The sequence below is a fragment of the Pseudopodoces humilis genome, chromosome 1, assembly GCF_049639895.1.
Source record: "Pseudopodoces humilis isolate 2021_Gansu_Grassland_sample_001 chromosome 1, ASM4963989v1, whole genome shotgun sequence".
Lineage (NCBI taxonomy): Eukaryota > Metazoa > Chordata > Aves > Passeriformes > Paridae > Pseudopodoces > Pseudopodoces humilis.
Genome location: NC_142200.1, coordinates 98,110,981 through 98,131,681, shown reverse-complemented (window position 1 = coordinate 98,131,681; position 20,701 = coordinate 98,110,981). Strand labels below are relative to the sequence as shown.

The window sequence follows — 20,701 nt, the reverse complement described above, 5'->3', positions numbered from 1 at the left end:
CCTGAAAAACAGGTAATTTATATTTCCTAGGCTAGATTTTCTCCGTTTTAATCTGTTGAAGTGGGAGCAGAGGTTAGACCTTAAACCTGATCTCTTACAAAGCATGTTGATCTTGGGTTACCTGTGGGTGATTTTTTGGGGTGGGGTTTTGTTTGTTTGTTTGTTTGAGATTTTATTTTAAGGAGATAAATCCAAGTATCTTCATCAGCTCTTGTCCATGGGGTTTTGTTGGTTTTCTTAAAATTAACTAGGGAGTTCCTGGTATGGTAGAGCTTACCCCATTCTAAGCACTTACATCTCTAGGTAGTCTTCTGTTTGGATTCAGTTGGTGTTTTAAATGTGTATTAGTGTAGGATACAATTCTTTCTTCCAGATTGCAGCTGTTTCCAGGTCTTACAAGTATCTTATATCACATTGCATATTTTCAGTCAAAACACGAAATTTTATTTGGAACAGTTTCTTGATTTCATGAATTTTCTGTTGCCTTCTGTTATGAGTTAAGGATGAGCAATCCTCACAGATGCATCAAACAAAATGCCATTGCTCTCTCTTACCAGTATGTAAGAGCTACAGGCTTCTAGTGCTGAATACATCTTAATTTTCATTAACAGTTCAATATGTTTCAAAGCATAGCTGTGCTTTATTTATTTAAGTCGTGCTTGACAGCTCTTTCTGGCTGGTAGAAGTTGGTGTTGTCCTTAAAATAATGCACAGTCAGTGTGTGTCTGTGTCAGCCACCAGTTTGTGAAGCTTTTTAGTGCTGATAAAAGGGGCATGGAAAGAGAGAAGCAAGGAATTAATAGAACAGGGCTCCGTCAGGTGGTAAAAGATCTTGCATTCACCTGATGCCGAACAGAAAAAAACATCAGGGAGTTAACACATTCTCTTTGGTTATCTTTGATTACTTGACAGGTTGTTTTATATTCTGTCCTCTGGGGAATGGTATACTCATTCTTAATACATTCATGCTTTGCTGAGGAACTTTCCTCCTCAGAAAAACTTTAATTGACATCTTAACATAAGGTATTTAGCATTGAAACAAATGTCCCTTGACACCTGTAATTTGATTTTATTGGTACAGAAGACCAACAAATAAAACCTCTAGCCTTGTGGTAGGAGCCTTTCCTCCAAAAGGAGTATACATGCTTTCATGAAAGCAACAACAAAATGCTTTCTGAAAATTCAGGAAGCTAAATTCCACCAACTAAGAAAGCTGCTTTGTTTTTTGGGGTGTTTTTTTTTGTTTGTTTGTTTGTTTGTTTTTTCCTGAACATTTACACCCCTCCTTAACTGTAAAGCCAAAGTGTAGTATGGAGGCAGCAGGCAACAGGGATCTGAACACAAGAGTGAGGAGAAGCAGGCTGAAGCATACAGCCTCAAGGCTGTGGACCTCACCGCTCTCTCCCCGTGTCTGGGGATTGTGCCTACTTAAGCAAAGTTAAGCAACCAAGGGGAGCTCCTTCAGGAAGGAGGACAGGTCCTCCTGTGGCTCCTGAGGTCAGTGCACTTTCAGCCTTTGTATATGTTTAGCGACTTTATCCCTTATAGCTGGTGGTGAGAGGCATGTTGCTTGTTGTCCTCATCCTCACCAAGGGTAACAGTATCTTCATTTGGGATCAAACTTTAAAGAAAAGCTTTGCTTAAAGCTCTCATGCTATGCTCCTTGCCTGAGGTGCATGGAAAAAACACAGTATGTATCATGTGATCTCTTAATCCAAAGGCTTGCTGGGTCTGTCTGTGTTTCTGTTTTTTTGGGAATGATGACATAACATATATAAGCATTTCTAAAGTTGAGTGGGTTTTCTTGTTTGGTTGTCCTTTATTTTTTTAGAAAAATATTCTTCATAACAATATAAAATGTGTAAAAAATACATTTTTCAGTTCTAAGATCCACTCAGGACATCCTGGAAATAAATGTTCAAGAGATAGAAGGAGGGGGAAAAACCCTAATGACATGCTTCAGAGATGAACAGTGCAGGTCCTCAGTTCCCTACATGGGTGGATGTCTGGAACTTGGGTGGATTGCTGTGTAATGCTGGGATTTGCTACGTCTTAGAAGCTCAGCCTGACCTAAAGCTGACTTAAGAGCAGTGCTCCCTGGGGTAACTGGGGTAATCATTGTGAATTGTTGTAAGCTTAACTCTATTGTGCATATGTTTATATGGTTGCTTAACTTTGCTTAAGTAGGCATGCAGAGAAGCTTTTCTCTAAAACGTATTATAAACTCATTAAATCACTTGCTTATTAAAGCACTAGCTTTTAAAAGAAAAGAAATTCTGTTAAGCTTGAGATAATATTTTGTGTTGGTAAAGCTTATTTCACCCCTTTTCCTAAGTGAATAAATATTATCTGTGCCTAGAAATAAGACAGGTACTGTGGAAATTGACACTATTGCATTGAGAAGCAATAGGTACCATACTAAAAGGAGGTGCTTCCCTATTCCCCTCCTCATCTCTGCAATTAACCACAGCACCATTGTGCTGATTTGGCAGATGATAGTAACCCTGAAATAATAATACTATATATTGTAAATAACAGGGCATTTCTGTCCAGAGCAGACAATAGAGCTTCAAAGCAAGGAAAGAGACAAATACTGTGCTATTGAAGGCCATAACCTTCTACCTTTTAAAAAAGGGTCTAATCTCAAAAAATAACAGGGTAAAAGCCAACTAAATGAGAGTGGTAAAGCTGAAAACAAGGTGTTCTTGATTTAACTCTTAGAGTGCTGGTCTTTCCCAGTACATCAACTAAATGAACATTTTTGTGAAGTCCAAGTATCCATTATGTCATGAGGGTTAAACAGACACACCTAACAAAGAAAGAAGGCTGAAGGTTATTTCAGTTCCAGAGTCAAGGTATCAGCTACTGTGATTTATGTAAAGATAACTTAAGGAGAGCAGGACAAGTTGAGATTCCTCTCTTGGCAGAGACATAATCCCTATTAGTGTCAATAACTAAACACAAAGGTTTTTTAATGAAACTCGTAGGGGAGTGAGTCCTCTGAAGTAATTGAGTTACTGCTGAATGTCTGCTAATGAAGGGTTTTTTTGAGTCTCCTCTACCTAGCGTGGTAATGGGGACCCAACACAAATTGAGCAAGTGTATTCTGAAGTATAGAGGTGGAATGTTCCGTATCATACTGGACTGGGACTCCTCCGTTTTCTAGGACATACATTTTGTATAATAAGTATTGATTTGCATATCCAGTCTGAAACATTTTAAGGGCTAGAGAACCAAAATAAAACTGCAGATTTACCCTGTGACTTTCTCATCTCTCTATATCTATCTGTGTCTATATCTACATAATATATTAATGGGTTTTATATAGATATATGTATATAAAAATAAACATTAAAATATAATGGAAATATGTATAAAAACATTAATAGTGTCTGTGTTTCTTTTGCTGCAGAAGATGCATTTTAAGAACTGGTGTTTAAATACAGATGTGTTTGATCATGTTTGTCCTATTTATCCTCCCAAAATTAACATTTGAACATATCAGTGCTTGTGTTTAAATATTAGACTCTTTTTTTCTTTGTCTTTTATAAAAGTAGAGAGAGCTTAGTGTTACCTGGGGCAAATTTCTCATCTAAAAAAATACCAAACAAACCTATTTCTGTGTCAGAATTCTGGATCCATAGTAACTCTTGCCTGAAAAGCAAAACGAGACATTCTAAATTCTTTTCTACTCCAGGTGGAGCAACATACACAGAGAAAGGATGGTGATTGCAAACAGTGCATAAATGGGAAGAGAAATAGCATTCCTGGGATCTGTGACTGCTGTTAGGGGTAGTGGAATTTGTGCATTAAAGTCAAGTGTGGCAAGGAATGTCTCAGTTTTTTAATCATTGCTTTTTAGTGTTAGCAGATGCATTTTGCATGGTGAGTAAGTAGATGACCTTACCTCTGAACCCTTACCTCTGATATGTACTTCATAATAACTGAACTATTTTGACAAATTATTAAATTGTCAGGATGCTGTTTGCAGCACAGTCCATTTTTAGAAAGCAGATAGTCAGCTGTTTGGCATTATGTTGGATAGAAGAGTACCAGACAAGAAAGGCAGATTGCTTTGCAAGCTATAAAATGTCACTCAGTAAATACTCAAAGGTCTGATTTAAGTGAAGAAGGAGTAAATACTGTGGTAATTTCTGTACATGCATTGGATAATTTACCATAAGTAGGAAACAAACTGTAGCAGCAAGCAAACCACAATAATACTGGTCTGCGATTTCCTTGCTGCAATATATAATGCCCAGATGTATCCCATATTATTGAGCAGATGAGACATACATAGTATATCCTGTTTGCTTAATAAGCATTTTTTTTTGCTTACATTTCTTCTTTATGGGTATTTGGATATGCATTTCTTCTTTATCACTAAAACAAAAATTCTCCTTGTGCTAATAAATTTTGTTTGTGTAAAGGAAATGGATCATAGTCCTATGTGCATGTAATCTATAGTTGTGTGTTTTACAAATGTCTGTGTAGAACCCTTTTTTCCATTGCCTGAGGTGGCAAGCAAAGAGGATCTAAGTGTATGAAATGTGTCTCTCTCTGCCTGCAAGAGTGCAGGATTTGCTTTTCAAGGTGTTAATTCTGTAGCTCTTTGTGAATAGGCAACAGATGGAATATGGCAGTTGAGTTATTAAAAGTGAAGCCTAAAAAAAGTCTTGTGGCATTTGTTTGTATTAAACATCTCTAAATTTCTAGCTTCTCTGTCCATGAACTAGAGCAGTAGCTCCTGTTTCATCTCTCACTCTTGCCATTGCGTAGCTCCTGATGCTGCTGTCTGCCTCTGCCTCCTTGCTTGATTTCCCTTGACTGCACTTACTGCCCTCCTCTCTGTTCACACCCCAGCTCCTTAGACAACATTCTGTGACGAAATCTTGAAAGCTCATCTTCAGCTGAAAGCTTGAGGCTTACATTATTCTCTGCCTTGTTTGAGCTCATCCAGTCCATCGTCTGTTTCAAATACAAAGTATAATTTTTTATTGTTGCTATATGTTTTCCTAGGGATGAGCTATTAAACAGTAAGTCTTCATGCAGCATGCTGTTCTGTGTTACTCTGTGGTATCTGTTAATCTTGGCTGTGCCTGTAAATATTAGTTTTATGCTGAAAACAATAAATAACTGTAGTGATCACTTGTAACCATGGAAATAGTATTTTAGATTTTTGTGGTCTGGCCTAGCTGAGGTGAAAGTGGTGACAGGCATCGAAACACAGGACAAGTGCCACAGGTAGGCTTATCTTCACACTTAGACAAAGAACAGAACAAAAAAATTACAGAGTCTTTATTCCTGATTTTTATCTTGTGAAATAAAAACTATTCCAACAGTTCTGCAGCAGGGATTGGAAAAGTGGCTCTTCAGTTACAAATTGAAATCTTAAGCCATTTTTTCTTCACTAAAACGTCTTCAAATCTTTACACAAAAGACACTGTGTTGAAACAAAGTAGTGATGCTGGGCATCATTAAAAGTGTGTTTCCTTTGAAATTTCTGTGAGAACAGATATCTCTTATTTATGGTATAATATTAATATAATATATAATAATATTAATAGTACTAATATTATTAGTATATTGAAGCTAGTAATTGGTAATGAGAATAAATTAAATTTAATTACTTCAACATGTTGATATACCAAAGTTGCAATCATTCACCTTTTTGTTCAGAGGATTGGGAATTCCTGTACATAGCTTAAGACCGGGATTACGTGTAATTAGTGTTAATGCTAATTGCATTACAGGCTCCATTAAGTCCAAGCACTCATCTATTCTCTTTAGTGAATGCACTCTAAAATAGAGTTTTTGGTGTGGGTTAATCTCCTGTTAGACAAAGGTATGTTAGAGATGTATTAATCCAAGAGAAATATGTCCACTTATTTTAAAAACCAGAAAGTGTCCAGCTCCATCTCATACATCTCATACATTTTTCTTAATGATCTGGTGGACAATTATAAGCAGTTAAGAAGACTCACAAAATAATTAGTAATCTAACAGAAGATTGCAATGTACTATGAAGCAGTGTGGTTTGGGACCTTGAAGCTAAAGGTTATTTTATTTTAGCTGTATTATCAAATTGTGGTGCATGCAAGATGCACTAGAAGAGTGTTCTAAGCACAACTGTATTGTAGTTAACAAAGGACTAGAAAGTTTTATATGAACAAATGAAAAACGAGGGAAACAAACTATTGCGGAGAAGCCAAGAAAGTGGGATTTTGGCTGCTGGTGAAATATAAGTACTGTGAATGCTGACTACCATAATATAGGATTTATGGCAAATAAAGTCCTACAGTATTTTTCCCCTACCAAAAAGAGAGGGAGGTGGTAGAAAGAGCCCCAAAGAAACTGTGGATTTCTTCTTACAAGTCTTCTTCTGAAGTTTTTAATTACTTTCTGGTGTGATCAACATTTCAATGTGGAGACATAAAGGAATACTAAGAAAGAAATGGTGCTGCTTTTTTTGAGAGAGATGCCTTTAGCAGACAACAGTTCCAAAACACACAGGAAAGTTCTGGGTTCACAAATTCAGTTTCCAGGTGTCATTGCTCTAAGAAATAATAAAGAAATCACAGTATGTATATCAATAGCATGCAGATAATTGCACTGAAGATAACTTAGTTAAGCATGTTTTGAGATTACGTATTTTTTTGATGCCACAGTGCGAAGTTTTAGCCTCAGTGCTGGGCCTGTTTCATTTACTGAACTGAAATGGGGAATGGTGGGGTGATTCAGTGATTCAGATTCATTTTCCATCCTTCTTATAGGTGGTGCCAGCCTGTTGTCTTCTACTGCCTTGATCTGAAAGTTTCTGCTCTTAGAGTTGAGCATAGAGAGGATTTTTCAAATTATTCTTCTCTCTTCAATAGTTCTTTCTCAGATCACTTACTTTTCCTGGCAGTTTGTTATTCAGAGTCATGAAAAAGCATGATATTCACAAACCATGAATAACAAAAAACATGCAAAGTGTCATACCAGGTTTGCTCTGGAGCTTGAGTATAATAAATTAACTCAAATCATGATTCAGTCACAAGCAGAAAAAATTACAAGTAAAATTAATATAATTGACATCAGCTAGGTTTGACCTTTCACATGATCCACATAAGTTTTTGGAGCTTTGTCCAGTAATGCAATATACCATGTGTTTTGCTGCTGCCTTTATTGGATGGTATTGAATGAAGCATCCAAGCAGCAGTTCTTCTTCTGTCCAGCTTCTCCTTAGGCGTTAGTACACTAGGAAAAAAAGTAATTTTCAAGTCTGAATCAGCACAGTACTTATTTTTTAATGACATCTTTAGCATCTGAGTGGAGACCATTCATTTGAGCTGAGGGTTGCTATCTATGTACCAGTCTTCTAATGGAAATCCCCCCATGTAGCACTGACTTGTGGGCATAGATGTTACACTGTTTTCAGTGGCTTGCCCTGGTAGCTGTAAAATAACATGTTCTGTAAGACTTAGTAGCCTTTTCATATGCGGGGTGGGGGGTAATCTATACTGTCTAAAAGTTGGGCCTTCATGTGACCTATGTAAAGGACACAAAATCACTTTGCTTGAATTAAAAGTTTGATGTCTGCAGTGCAGTTCACACAAAAATTTCTCAATAGACTGCCTTACCTACTGCTTGCTTTAAACTCTTCGAGAAAATACTTGTCTTCTGGTGCCATCTGGTGGCTTTAGGAGAGAGCGAGAGAGAGAGAGAGAGAGAGAGTCAGTCTGAGAATTGCCATTAAAATCTTATATTTTCCTGAAAGTTCTTATTTTAAACAACTGGTGTCCTAACATTTGATGTATTTATCCAAATACAAGTGGCAGGAAACGATATATAAAAGAATTGCATACAGCTGGATCTTAGGAAATATTAGCAAGAAAAGTACTCCATTGGGCTTTAGCATGGTAGAAATCCTTGCAGGCAGCTGTTTCACAACTTCCAGTGAGAGGTGTGAGCTTGGGTCCAGGTTGTGCATATGTTCGTATGTGTGTGTACTCATGCAAAAGTTAGCAGGAGTGGTACCTTAGAGCATGATCTCTGTAGATGCTTCAGCTTCTTATTTAGGTATCCCTCCAGTTGCTGCACTTTGCATCTGTCAGAGTGATTCCCTGTAATCCTATTGAATAACTTAATGAGACATACAGAATTAGAATGTTCTGATTTGGAAGGGACCCACAAGGATCATCAAGTCCAACTCTTAGGTGAATTGTCCATAAATTAATTGAACCTGCAACATTGACTTTATTAGCACCATACTCCAACCAACCATTATGGAATGTCTTTCTGTGCAGACTTTCTACACGTAGTTGGGTTTTTCTTTGGTGCTGAAAGGCATCTCATAACATCTTCTATGCGTTTAGATATTCTAAAATACCTTCCTTAGTTGCAGAACCTGAGATTACCAATCACACAAGTTTTACAATCAGCAGCACTTGTGGTATAATGCAGTTTGCACAAGTGGGACTAAAACACAGCATCTCTAGACCCCTGTGGAAAGCTGTGTAGTTCCACATGGAGGCAGGCAAAGGGTCACAACCTTGGGGATGTTTGATAATTTTCACTGACTGCCTGCTTTTTTTTGGAGGGAAGGGGTCTATGACAAGATTGGTGGATCTTGATATCAGTGAGGTGACCTGGTTTCTTTATCAATTTTCTGAAGTGTTGTCACCAGTGTTGTAGACTTAGGTCCTGAAATACTTGAATTTTTTTATCTTTAAAAGGTAAATAATTATACTTACTGTTCTTTGGAGAAACTTGATGAAAGGCCTCATTATTATTAAAATTTAATAGGAATTCTGTAATATGCAAGATGCTCGATGTATATATACTATGTCAAAATGTTTGATTTTATTTGCTTTTGTTTTGTGATAGGTGTGTATTTTTCATTGTCCTTAAATCCAAACAGAGTAAGGGATAATGAAGAAAAAATAATTTCCATGTCTGCACACAGCACTGTGTTACAGAAATATTTATTGTTGCACTTCTTCATAGTTGCTGTTATATGAAAGAGGCTGGATGAATAGATGGAAGCCTTCGGTTTTACATGAAGGGGAAGGAAATATCAGAAATGTAAAATGGAGAGGGCACTTAATTGCTTGGGCTAATAATATGGTAAGTATTTTTCACCTCCATTAAATGAACAAAAATATCTCTGTGTTACACTGAAATTTTTCAATGCTAATTGCCAGAATATTCAGCTAAAAAACTGTGCATTTGTAGAAGTGGGTATAAAAGTTATTGAAAGATAGTGGTTTATATGTCATTTCTTTGTAGAAATTTCTTCTGTTGTTTCCTGCTGGTTAGTCAGGGTTCTCCAATGTGATTGCCACTTCTGAAAGAATTAGGAAAGTAGCTCTACATACCACTGTGGTGGTCACTAATGTACACTATTACTAATTAGAATTTTGATTAGTGCAGTTTATTGAAGCAAACTGAGGAAGGAATGCCAATATAATTCTTCTCTATATAAGTAATAGAACATCTCCACTCCCACACCCTGCAAAAAATATAAACTGTCTGGATTTTTTAATTTGTGGTGAAATGACATTGTCGTATGCACTTTCAATGTTGCAGATTATTAAAAAAATACAATAATACTTTCTCATTTTATTAGGCCACTAGAAAAAAATAGGAGATAAGTCCCTTTTGTTCTAAGTGTAGTTTTAAAGGAAACCATTGTATTCGTTCAGAGTGTTATATTTAACCTATCACTGTATATCTGATTGATGGGTCAAGCTCTGTGTTTTGAAGCTCACCAGTGAGGGATATGTTTTTAAGTATGTATCATGTGTAAATTCCAAAGTATTTTTTAATGTGGTGAAAGTACTTCTGAAACACTAGGGTTTTTTTCCTTCTATTGTTTTTCCATCCTAAAGGGAGGAATTAATTAACATATTTTAAACCATTGTTCTTTTTTATCTTTCAAAACCAGTTTGATATGAAATTGTTAGAGGTGGACCTTTGTTTGCTTCCCTTTAATAACTCTATTAAAATGGAAGCTTCATTGAGGACTTAATTGACATAACATTAGGTTTTTTGAAGGTTTTATTCTTTTCAGATCCATACAATTAAAATGCTTATTCTAGGTATCTGCTGGGATGGATAGGACGAGAGCAAGAGACGATGTGCCACATCAGAACACAGAATACTAATAAAACATTGAGAGCCATCTGTCAGAGACAAAAAGCCATGGTCAGGGCCTATCTTTCAAAGAAAAATGAAATGACACTTGGCCTCCAGAAGATTAATATATTTGGTTATTGCCCTTTCCCTTCCCCTTTAACTTTCTAAACTCCATTCTCTAGCAAGGTTTTGTGTTACACTTTTGTTTTCCAAATCAGAGAAAATGTTTATAGCCTTGCTTCTTAGTGTGTGTGCATGGCCACCTAGTTTTTATATTTAGGCGAGGTCTAATTCTGCTTTTCAGATGCGTAGGTAACCCATGTTGGCTGCTATTCTCTTCTCCTTCCTCCATGGCTAGTAGTGCACTGAAACATCTGGGGGACAGATCCTTAGAGGTAGTTTAGTTTGCTGCTGGACTCCAATTTGGACAGGTTTTAGGTCCTTCATGATAGAAAGTTGCGTGTGGAAGTCCTTTCAGTTCATGATGTAAATGGCATGCCTGCTAGAGGAGAAGCCACTGCTCAAGCATTCTCACACCATTCAAGGAGTCACATACACACCACCCCAGGTTTTAACTTCAAGGACTGGGATCCTTTTACAATGGGCAGCTCCAAAGAGCCAACAGAAGTCTTTTTGACTCCTTTCTCACTTCTTCTGCACCTGTTGACAGGCAGAGCATAGGAAATTAGATAGCAACAACTAAAATATCAGTGAGTCATCAACATTATTCTTAGAGTAAATCTATAACTCCGCACTGTACCAGCTGCTAAGAAGAAAATAAATTAATAATTACTTACTAGCCAAAAGCATGTCTAGGTATAAGTTCACAGCTTACAGCCTAAGACTTCAAAAAAATCCAGCTACTCATGCTAAGCAAACAGCACACTATATCACACGATATTATAACTCTAAATAACTTACTCTTACGTAAAACTTATTATATTAAACAACTGTCTCTCAACACTTAAAACCAAATAGATCCTATGCTGTTAGTTTGAAAGCCACTTTAAACAGGAGCTGGTGTGTCCCATATAAGATTTGCTGCCATGTAGAAAAACAGAAGGTGTGATGTAAGTCACTGAAAATCCTCCTTGGAGACAAAGTAGTAAGATTTATAAAAAGCAACTTTATTAAAATGCAATTCAAGCAAGGTTAAAAATTTGATCAGATGAGCTTAGAAAACACAAAGGATTAGATGCTTGTTTATGTTACCTAGAGGTCTGGGATCTGTGCATTGCAGATGTTGTGTGTAAGTTGTTCGTTTGTTTTTGAAACCTTGATGTCTGCTAGCTGATGAGGTGCCAGTAGAAGTGTGTTCCATGCTCACGGTTCTTCAGTGACAAAGATTACTGAAAAAAAATCCCGTCACCCACCCCCATACAACTTTCTGTTCCTTGTGATTAAAAAAAAAAAAACCTGCAAAACCTGGCCTAGACCATGACCCCCCAAGACTTTTAAACAGTTGTATCTGTCTATTTGTACAGCTGGGGACATAGAAACTCACAATGGGGGGAACAGAAATAGGCAGGTAAATCTTTTAGATCAGTTTGGCTACTAGAAATACCGAACATGGCATGGCATGATGGATGCTGACCTTTCAAGGTCTTTTTCATCCCATTTTCTGTGATTTGAAGACTCACTCTCTAAACAAAAAAGTCCCTACTAAAATATTTTATTTTAGAGACTTTTGTTTTAAATTACCAAGAACAAGTCATTACTTAACATGAAATTAATCTCAATTTTGCTATTGGAAAGGTTATAGCTTACCTTGTCTAAACAACACAGAAAAATCTAATTATTGGTTCTTTTTTTCCTCTGTCTCTTGAACAACTTTAATCTTCCTGGTTTTTAACTTCTTGTTCTATTACTTTAGAGATTTCCCGAGGAGGGAGTGAAAAATCACAGCATAGAAAACCAAGCATTGTTTAAATATGCCTGCTTTTCTGTTTAAATATAAGAGTAGAAATGCATATCTTGAGATTGAATTAGTTTATCTTAATAAACTGTTGTTTTTCTTTTTCCAAGGTGGAAATTTCTGTGTCTCTCAGGGACTGTTGTGAAAAAGCTGCGATTCTTTTTATTTCTCCAGGAGTAGCACCAGCCAAATAAGTCATACTGGTTCATGACTGGAATTACTAGTCTGTCACTCATTCACTTATTATGTCTTTTTATTTGGCATGTGAATTTAAAACATCTAAATTACTCTGATCCCTTTACTCCTTTTGTCACCTCCTGGGTTAGATGTTTTTTTGTATCAACAGTTTTTTCTGGTGGCATACTCAGCCCTGCTCTGAAATTTATTCTGTAAACCACTCTGACTGCCTTAGTGTCCAAAATGGGCAGTAGGAGTTTGTCATACTGAATAAAGTTCTCTTGTTTTTAAACTTTCAGGGCGTGAAGATACTTGACATGATCTCCAAGCAAAGAATTACTAATGTGCCTCGAGATGACATAAGCCTTCGCCCAGATATGTATCCCTGCAGCCTTTGCTGGAAGGATAATTTAACGCTGATTATTGGCTGGGGAAATTCAGTAAAGGTGCAATTACCTGTCTTTATAATAAATGCTTGCTGTTATCACAGACAAACAGAGGATTTTTTCTGAAAAGTAAAGACAATCGAAAAAAATAGAATTTGGTTTGACCAGTGTTCAGAACTCTCGCTGCCTTAGAAATGTCATTGGACTGACCCTCATGAGGAGGAGGAGTGATAGGCACCCAGCAGCCAGACAGATCTCTGTGTGAGAGCATGCAGTGAATGTAATCCTCAGGGACATTTTGTTCCTCTGTGCCTTGGAGAGATTTCGTCTCTTCAAAGCTTTTAGTGTACTGTTGAATTCATTTCTTTTGATTAGCATTAAGGAAGAACAACTTACCATGAGGTATTTTTGGAGGGGATTGCTTTGGGGTCTGAGGAGGTTGCAGCTACTAAAACAGCCACATGATTTTGTGAAAAAAAAAAAAAAAAAAAAAAGGGTGGGTGGAAGGACAGACTGCTTAGGGTTTTGTTATCTTTCAACAGGAAACTGGCATTTCAAACTTGTGTGGTGCAGACTGATTATAATTTGCTCAGACCGGCACCTGACATGAGTTTGTTACAAGCCTGTTAGCTGTTTCCTAATAACAGACTACTGCATCACTGCACAGTGGGAAATTAAAAGTGCCTGATAGAAATAGATGGAAAGGGAGGGTAAAGTGAGTTAGGTGACATGTAAAAAGCTTTTGGAGCATTAAGCTTAGAGTTTTATAAATGAGGAGATTTGTCCTAAGGTTGGCATCTGTCTTCCCCTTTCTATTTGTGTGTGCTTCACAACATTTGGTTATTTGCATTTCTTTGTATGTACATACTCCTCTCCTGTAACTGGCAGGAGCAATAGCAAACTTACTGAATAAGAATCAGGTGCCTTGAAAGGTAATGAGATGCAAAGTGTGAGAAGACACCAAAACCAAATTCATATATAAATGCTTCTATGAAGAAACCATAGTGGGCACATATTTTCACATTTCTCTTATGTGATCCTTTTCTCTCCCTGCATATTTATAAGGCTGTGAGCTATAGCCACAACTTTTCTGTGTGGTTTTCTTTACTGAGGCACCATTACTGTTTCACAACTTGTGTTTTTCAAAATAAAGAAATCCATGTCTGAGAATTCCCAGAAATTCCTTTTCTTATTGAGGCAAAGCTAGTATCATCTTAGGAACTACAGTTTCCTTATTGTAACAATTCAAATTTCTGTTTCCTAGATTTGCTCAGTAAAAGAACGTCATGCCAGTGAAATGCGTGACCTACCAAACCGCTACGTGGAAATAGGTATGGTTGTATGAATGCACCCCTTTTCAAAAAGCTCTAAAGGTCTTATACATCCTAGCCAGAACTAAACTGTTACACTTTGAAGGCAACATGTAGTTGTAACACAAATGTCGCCAGCATTTTTAGCTGCTGAGGTTGTCATAATGCCCTCATGCATAGGTGTGAGGGTTTTTTTATAGAGAGCCTTAAGTTCTGTGATCATCTAAAATGAGACATACTTGTGTGAACAATGGATGCCTTAATTTTCCCTTCACACAGATTCCTTTAGAGAACTTGAGTTTTCATCTTGGTTAAATGATTGATGGTCAGTGTAGTAGTAAAGAGAAAACAGATATTACTTTATTTGATTACATGTTGTTTGACTATGCTACTCATAACATTTTTCTCTTCCCCCCCCATAAAATCTCTGGTGCAGTGCTAGGAAACTGATTTTAATTTATTTTTGTTTCCTTTCTTGGCTTCTGAATTTTTTATTTTCATTTGCTTTCCTATTTTTCTATCTAATCTGATATGAATAAATTTTTATTATTGCTGATTAGTGGAAAAGTTCTTGACAAAATGTGTGTATTAAGTAAAGCAGAATTCAAAGAAAATTTGTAAGGGAAGTGGGGATGTAAACAAAAAGTCACAGCTGTCCCCAGAAGTATCTAGTGGAGGAAGGAAGTATCTAGGAATAGATAGTACCAGGAAAATAAACAATCCCTCTTACTCTGCAGACCAGAGTGGGCAACAGTGTGTAAGCTTTGGTGCTTCCTTGATTGTAGTAACATGAGATTGTAGATAGGGTGTTCAAGCAAGATCTTGAATCATGCTTGGAATGGTGCATGGCATAGGTGTGTATGTATGCTCTGTTTTCTGATTTCAGGGAAGGACTGTTCTAAAATAGCTTCTGAAAATCAGCTAGGAGACTTGTTAAGCTCTGCAGGAAATCTGGACAATGAGATTGGTGGTGTGCCTGAGAATTAACTGAGACCTGAAAGCTATTGGTTGTTTAGGATTACACAGTCCAAATAGACTATTTAACTGCAGAATCCTAGGCTATTTGCAATAATTTTATCAAGGAAAAGTTTTGTCATGAATTTTAGCCTCAGATTTTGTATATAATATTTTCTATCAAGGAAAAGTTTTGTCATGAATTTTAGCCTCAGATTTTGTATATAATATTTTCTGTACTGTTAAATAGCTTTTAGAAAATAGCTAAATGGGTTTGGTCACATACTGACAAGTGAACAGAGGCAACTTCTATTTCAGCTGCAATGTCTTTATATGGATGGTACTAGTTTTAGGTGACTGTCTATTGGAACTTGATTTTAAAAACATAAAAAGCTGTCATTGGGCTATTTAGGTGCAGACATGAAGGATAAAGATTTTTGTGGAAGTAACTTTTTCATCTTAAAATTTCTGGCCTGTGGTTTTCTCTGTATTCTAGAAAACGGGTATTTTATCTCACTTAACCTGTTAATGATGTGCTTGAGATTTTATTTTCTGGTTTCAGGTCAAAGCACTGAAATTGCTCTGCCAAATGCTGTCCACAATACTTTAGAACTTGGGAGGATTGGGAGGGAAAAGAGAGAGAGACATTGTTTGTTTAAGTCTCAGTATAAATTAATAGTCTTTCATATAGTCACATAGAAGGTCTTCTTGACTTCAGTACATAATGCCATAACATCTATTTCAATTTTATTTCAGCATTCCTCTTCAAAGGCATAGCTGGAAGGTCTGATTTTATGTAAGACCTGCAACCAGTATAGTTTTTTTGCAAGACCACTAATATCCAAAGTGGATGCACAAGCTGATGTACTTGCATAAAGTAAAGAATTATACAAGGCAAGAATATCATCTTTTAAATCAAGGATAACTGAGTATCCTTCAGATATTTTGACTCAAAATATTTTGTCAACAGATTTACAAAAAATGAAGCCCTTAATACAGTATTACTTTTGTCATGTTAAGTGGTATGTTGTTTTTAAATTTTTTTCTCCCTGCTTTTACAATTTTTCACCTGGAAAGAAAACCAAAAGTGGAGCAAGAAACTTCATGGTTGCATCTTTGGTCAGCACAGTAATACGTATGGAGTCTATGATAAAATAGTTTTTTGTCATGTGCCAACAGTTTTGGGTTTATGCTGTTTTAGAGCCATTCTGAGGTCCCCTAAGTTCCATGGTGGTATCATCACTAATGTGATGGCATTAGTAGATAATAAATGTTTCTTCAGTACTTTGCAGTACAGTGAATAAGGAAACAGTATTTCCTTCATTGCAGGTTAGGTGCATTAGGATCCTGTTTAACAATGTACCTCCTCATCTTCTGTTTCTGTCCCAAGAATTAGCTATATTTATTCTAAGGTGGGAAATAATTACAGCATCTGCTGTGATGCTAAACCCCTTCTTGTGAGAAAGTTACACCACTGAACTGTTCTAGCTGTTTTACCTTAATGCTGTGATTACCTGTAAGAGAAAATAGATGAATTATACAGGTCTCATGCACTGAGATCCATGTGGCATTGCTAATTTTATTTACATCTTCCAGTACATTAGTAGTTCTTTCCTTCAGTAATCTTGCCATTGTTTTTGCTACAGTTCATTACCTCTGTGAGTCTTCATTCAGTGTCAGAGATAAACTCCAAGTGAGTGTTTCTATTTAGGTTTAAATGTATGTTAGCTGAGCAGATCCTATCAGTTTAGCTCTGTTAGCTACTGCTGTGAAACAGTGTATTGATTAGAAAGTATTGGTATTGAATTACAGGCTTAACGTGGACTAAATGCCATTGTGATCTTTCTTAAAGAGTGCTTGACCTCTGTGCTCACTCCTGAAGCATGTACAAAAGATATAATGCTGCACAGCATCTGGTCTGAACAGGGAATCCTTCCTCAACTGGAACCCATGAGAAGGCTGGTTGCTAAATAACTAATTAGATTTTTCAGTTAATATAATGCCTTTTCAAAGGAAAATAGGTAATCTAGTCTTCCTTGGCCTTGTCAGGATTGTATATACTTTTATGGAGAAGTACCTTATCTCTTCCTCAGTTACACAGCTTGTTAATGATAGCAGAAAATAGAGATTAACACTGGAAGTATGTAAAAGACTTCAAGCTGATTAGAGAATTTTTATTCAATTAATTTTTGTCCAGATTTTATCTGAGGAATCTCAGCTTAATTCTGGGTACAAGCCAGGCACCAATGCCTCTTGAATACTTGTCTCCCTTTGCATTCTACCAAATTTCCCGTAAGGCAGATTTTTGGTTTAAAAATTACACGTTTCAACAACAAACACAACCAAATATGTTTGTAACAACACATCTGTGTTTTACAAAGGAGTAGCTTCACACCTGCATAGCAAGTTAGCATCATGCATTGAGATTGCACATTTCAATCTGAATACATAGGAATATTTATTTTCTTGTTTGTAAAGTGAAATTAATGGGATCTGGTATACCAACATAATTCTCTTTATATAGATGTAATGTAAGGCTTAATTGATGAATATGATGATCAGGAAGTTTACTTCATAAGGTGATTTATGCAAACGCTTTATTTAAGCAAGTCTGCTATACTCGGAGAAGCCAAAAACAAAAGAAAAAACCCAAATCTTGTTACATAGTTGATTCTACTTAGACTTTGGTTCATTTGTTTTGCCACAAGCTAAACCTATAGTTTATAAATTTCTTCATAAAATGATTCAAAATGCTTCAAGATTTTGACTTCTTTGTCATCAAATCTCAGAGCTGCTAAGCCCCAGAGTTCTTCAAGACTGAATATTTTCCCTGTTGATTAACAATGTTTTCTTGATTCAGTGGAAAAAAAAGAGTTTTTCAGAAAATCAGCTTTGAAGCTTAACTGATACTTACTTTTCTTGTCCTCTGTAACTGAAATCACATACTGTCAAAAAAAAAAAGGTTATATTTTACATCAAGTGCAACTCCATGCACAAGATAATAGCTAATCATAGCATACCATTTGTATTCTGTTTTGGTTTGCATAAATTACCTAGCACATAAAACCATATGCAGAATTTGTATTCATTGTTTTAGGTCACAGTGCAGCATACTCTTAAGTGTTCTCAAGGTGGTATCTCCACCACTTGTGCTTTTAGTTTAAATCCAAGGTAGAACCTTCTGACTGTAACCAAAGTTTTACTCCTTAAAATCTGCTGTGGTAAAGCAGGGACTGTTTTTAGAGGTTTGACTAAACAAAATAGTCAAATAGCTCATTTTAGTTTCAGTTTTAGTATCACATTATGTGTGGATCTTTAAATCCCAGAGAGAGAGACTTTATACAGTTTAGGTAAATAATGTAGCATATATTGTTTCATTTCTGTAGTTTGGTGTATTTTGTACATTTAATTTAATGAGCAGCAAAAAAGATTTACAGGTTTCTTCATTTTGCCTCCTGGTAATTTGTTTGACATCTGTACATAGATGCTGAACATGGAGTAGATCCACTGTCAGCCTCTCTTCTATCTTCTCTTATGACAGGCATAAACATGTATGACACATGGCCATACCTCAGTCATTTCCATTTATTTCAATACCACATTTGTTTTAATTATTTTGGGTCCTTTTTAAATTAACAGCATTTCTCCATTGCCTTTATGTTGGATTTCTTTTCCTCCTTGATCACAACACAGTGTACAGAGAGTAAGGCAAATTAACCTATTATTGTTCTGTGCAGATATAACTTACATCTTCTTTTTTCAGTAAGACTTTTTTGATTAGCAGCATCAAAGGTTTTTATCAGGTCAAGAAGCACTGTCTATGCCAGTTATTCTTTGTTCAAGGCTGTAGCAATAGAGCTAGAGCATTGTGTTTCAACAACGCCTCTTGAGAAAGATGAGCTGAGAGAAAGCTGATAGTGAAACCAAGGAAACTAAACTCTATTCAGAAACAAAACTTGAAGTGATGATTTTTATTTGTTTATTTTTGTTTCAAAAATCAATACTTCTGCTAGATCTGAAACACACCATTACATTGGGCGTTACAAGCACTTTCACTGGCAAAGGGACTAAAGTTCTAGTGTAAGACAAAGAAACACATATAGATTTTAAAGCCATCTCTATAATCATTATAAATTATAATTCACCCTGTGCAATTTTCCTCTTCAAATACAAGCTACAGTATTTTACATGCCTTTAAGAGCCTTCTCTTGGCCCTTCTATAAAGCTGAATTTAAAGTTTCTTTGATAGTATTACGGATTTCACTTAAGGGGTTTTTTTTATATTTTTCCTCCTGCCTTCCATATTATTTTAAAATGCCAAATACTAAATTGTAAACTGGAAATAAAATATGTAGTTGGTCTTGAACTGATTTGTTTAAAATCATCACTGAGAGCAACACATGACACAGTCAAAGTAATCTCATCATTTTTGTAGGTTAGAACAAGATAATTATGTACGTGGTTACAAATGCGAACCTCTTCTCTGTGAATGGATTGAGTGCTCTACTCTTGTGTTGTAGCATGGTCCTTCAGTGATGCCAAAGTGTCAGCAGTCATTAAAAGAAACACAGTGCTTGCTTATTCATTGAGAGACAGGTGTCAAATATGTACTGTTTCATTGTATTTTTCTCCCTTTGTGGGAGGACAATTATTCCTCCTGTTCCTTCTTACTATCTTAAGCTAAAGAAAATTAGCTTTATTTTTAATGTCATGATGCTCTATTTTCTGTTAGCCTTGCTAAAATAATTAGTGAATTTTAGTAAATGTATGTATATTAGTAGTGTAATATGCTAAACAGTAAGGAAGGAAACTTTTTGTTACCTACTTAAGCTTAGATTCTCCTAAAACCATGTTTTGGGAGAAAATAATGAAGTATCTGATGCTTTTTTAAAAGTTTGTAGTTACAAGGCTTGCTAATGTAAACACTTGGATGGTTCTTGTTTTGGTCCCCGTAAGAGAGGAGCTCTCAAAAAAGAGGTGCATTGTGAATCCACCAGAATGAAAATAAATAGCTGTTTCTGTGGCAGACATCTCATTTAAGTCTTTTTCTAAATACAGATCAGCACTCTGTTTTTCTTTCTCTTTCTTGAAACAATCTCATGTAACTGTCTTGATTTCAAGACCAATTTTAGAAAATTATGTTTTCAGTTTTATGAAGAAGAAAAGATATTATGAATGGTATTTTCTTTGTAATAAGTGTATCTTTAAATTATTCTGTGATGTTTAAAGTGATGATAAATAATGATCTTTGTGTTTTTCCATATACCAATAGATGTAGCAAGTGTGGGTCTCTTATGGCCACATGAACTTGCTGTGAATATGCAAACAAATGAAGTTGTACAACTTATTGCATTTTATTGAGTTTGACTTTTGTTTTGCTTCCTTTTTTAATGTGATTATTGAAAATCAGACTGCACCTTCATTTCAAATGTTTCATCTCTAACACATCCTGGAGCACAAACATTTCTTTTTGCAAGCTTTAATGTAATGTAATCTGCTAATGTAGATTTTCATCTGATCCAACTGGGAAATCTCTGGGTTTGTTATATGTGTTGAGTCTTCAGTTCTCTGAAGGGGTACTGTATGCTGTTGATTGTCTCTGAAAATCAGTGAGTTTTTCTCAGGTGTTAGTTCATACACATTCATGTTTTTAAGTCTATTTTCCTTTCCTGTATTTCAGTTTTCCAATTTGAGACCGAATTCTACATCAGTGGACTTGCACCTATCTGTGACCAGCTTGTTATACTTTCGTATGTGAAGGAGATCTCCGAAAAAACGGTAGTTTTTTTAATCTCAGAGTTTCTTCACATTAATTTGGCCTGTGAGCTGGGCCTTAAACT

General features: G+C 36.1%; 1 protein-coding gene across 1 annotated transcript in view; it reads left to right on the top strand.

Moving 5' to 3' along the window:
- The window catches only part of VPS41 (VPS41 subunit of HOPS complex), a 112,675-nt gene that overhangs the window by 57,364 nt on the left and 34,610 nt on the right, over positions 1 to 20,701 (top strand). Inside the window, exons 8-11 of the mRNA XM_005529935.2 lie at positions 8,989 to 9,108; positions 12,511 to 12,657; positions 13,862 to 13,928; positions 20,542 to 20,639. Coding sequence (XP_005529992.1) covers positions 8,989 to 9,108; positions 12,511 to 12,657; positions 13,862 to 13,928; positions 20,542 to 20,639 — 432 coding nt within the window. The remainder of the gene's footprint in view (positions 1 to 8,988; positions 9,109 to 12,510; positions 12,658 to 13,861; positions 13,929 to 20,541; positions 20,640 to 20,701) is intronic.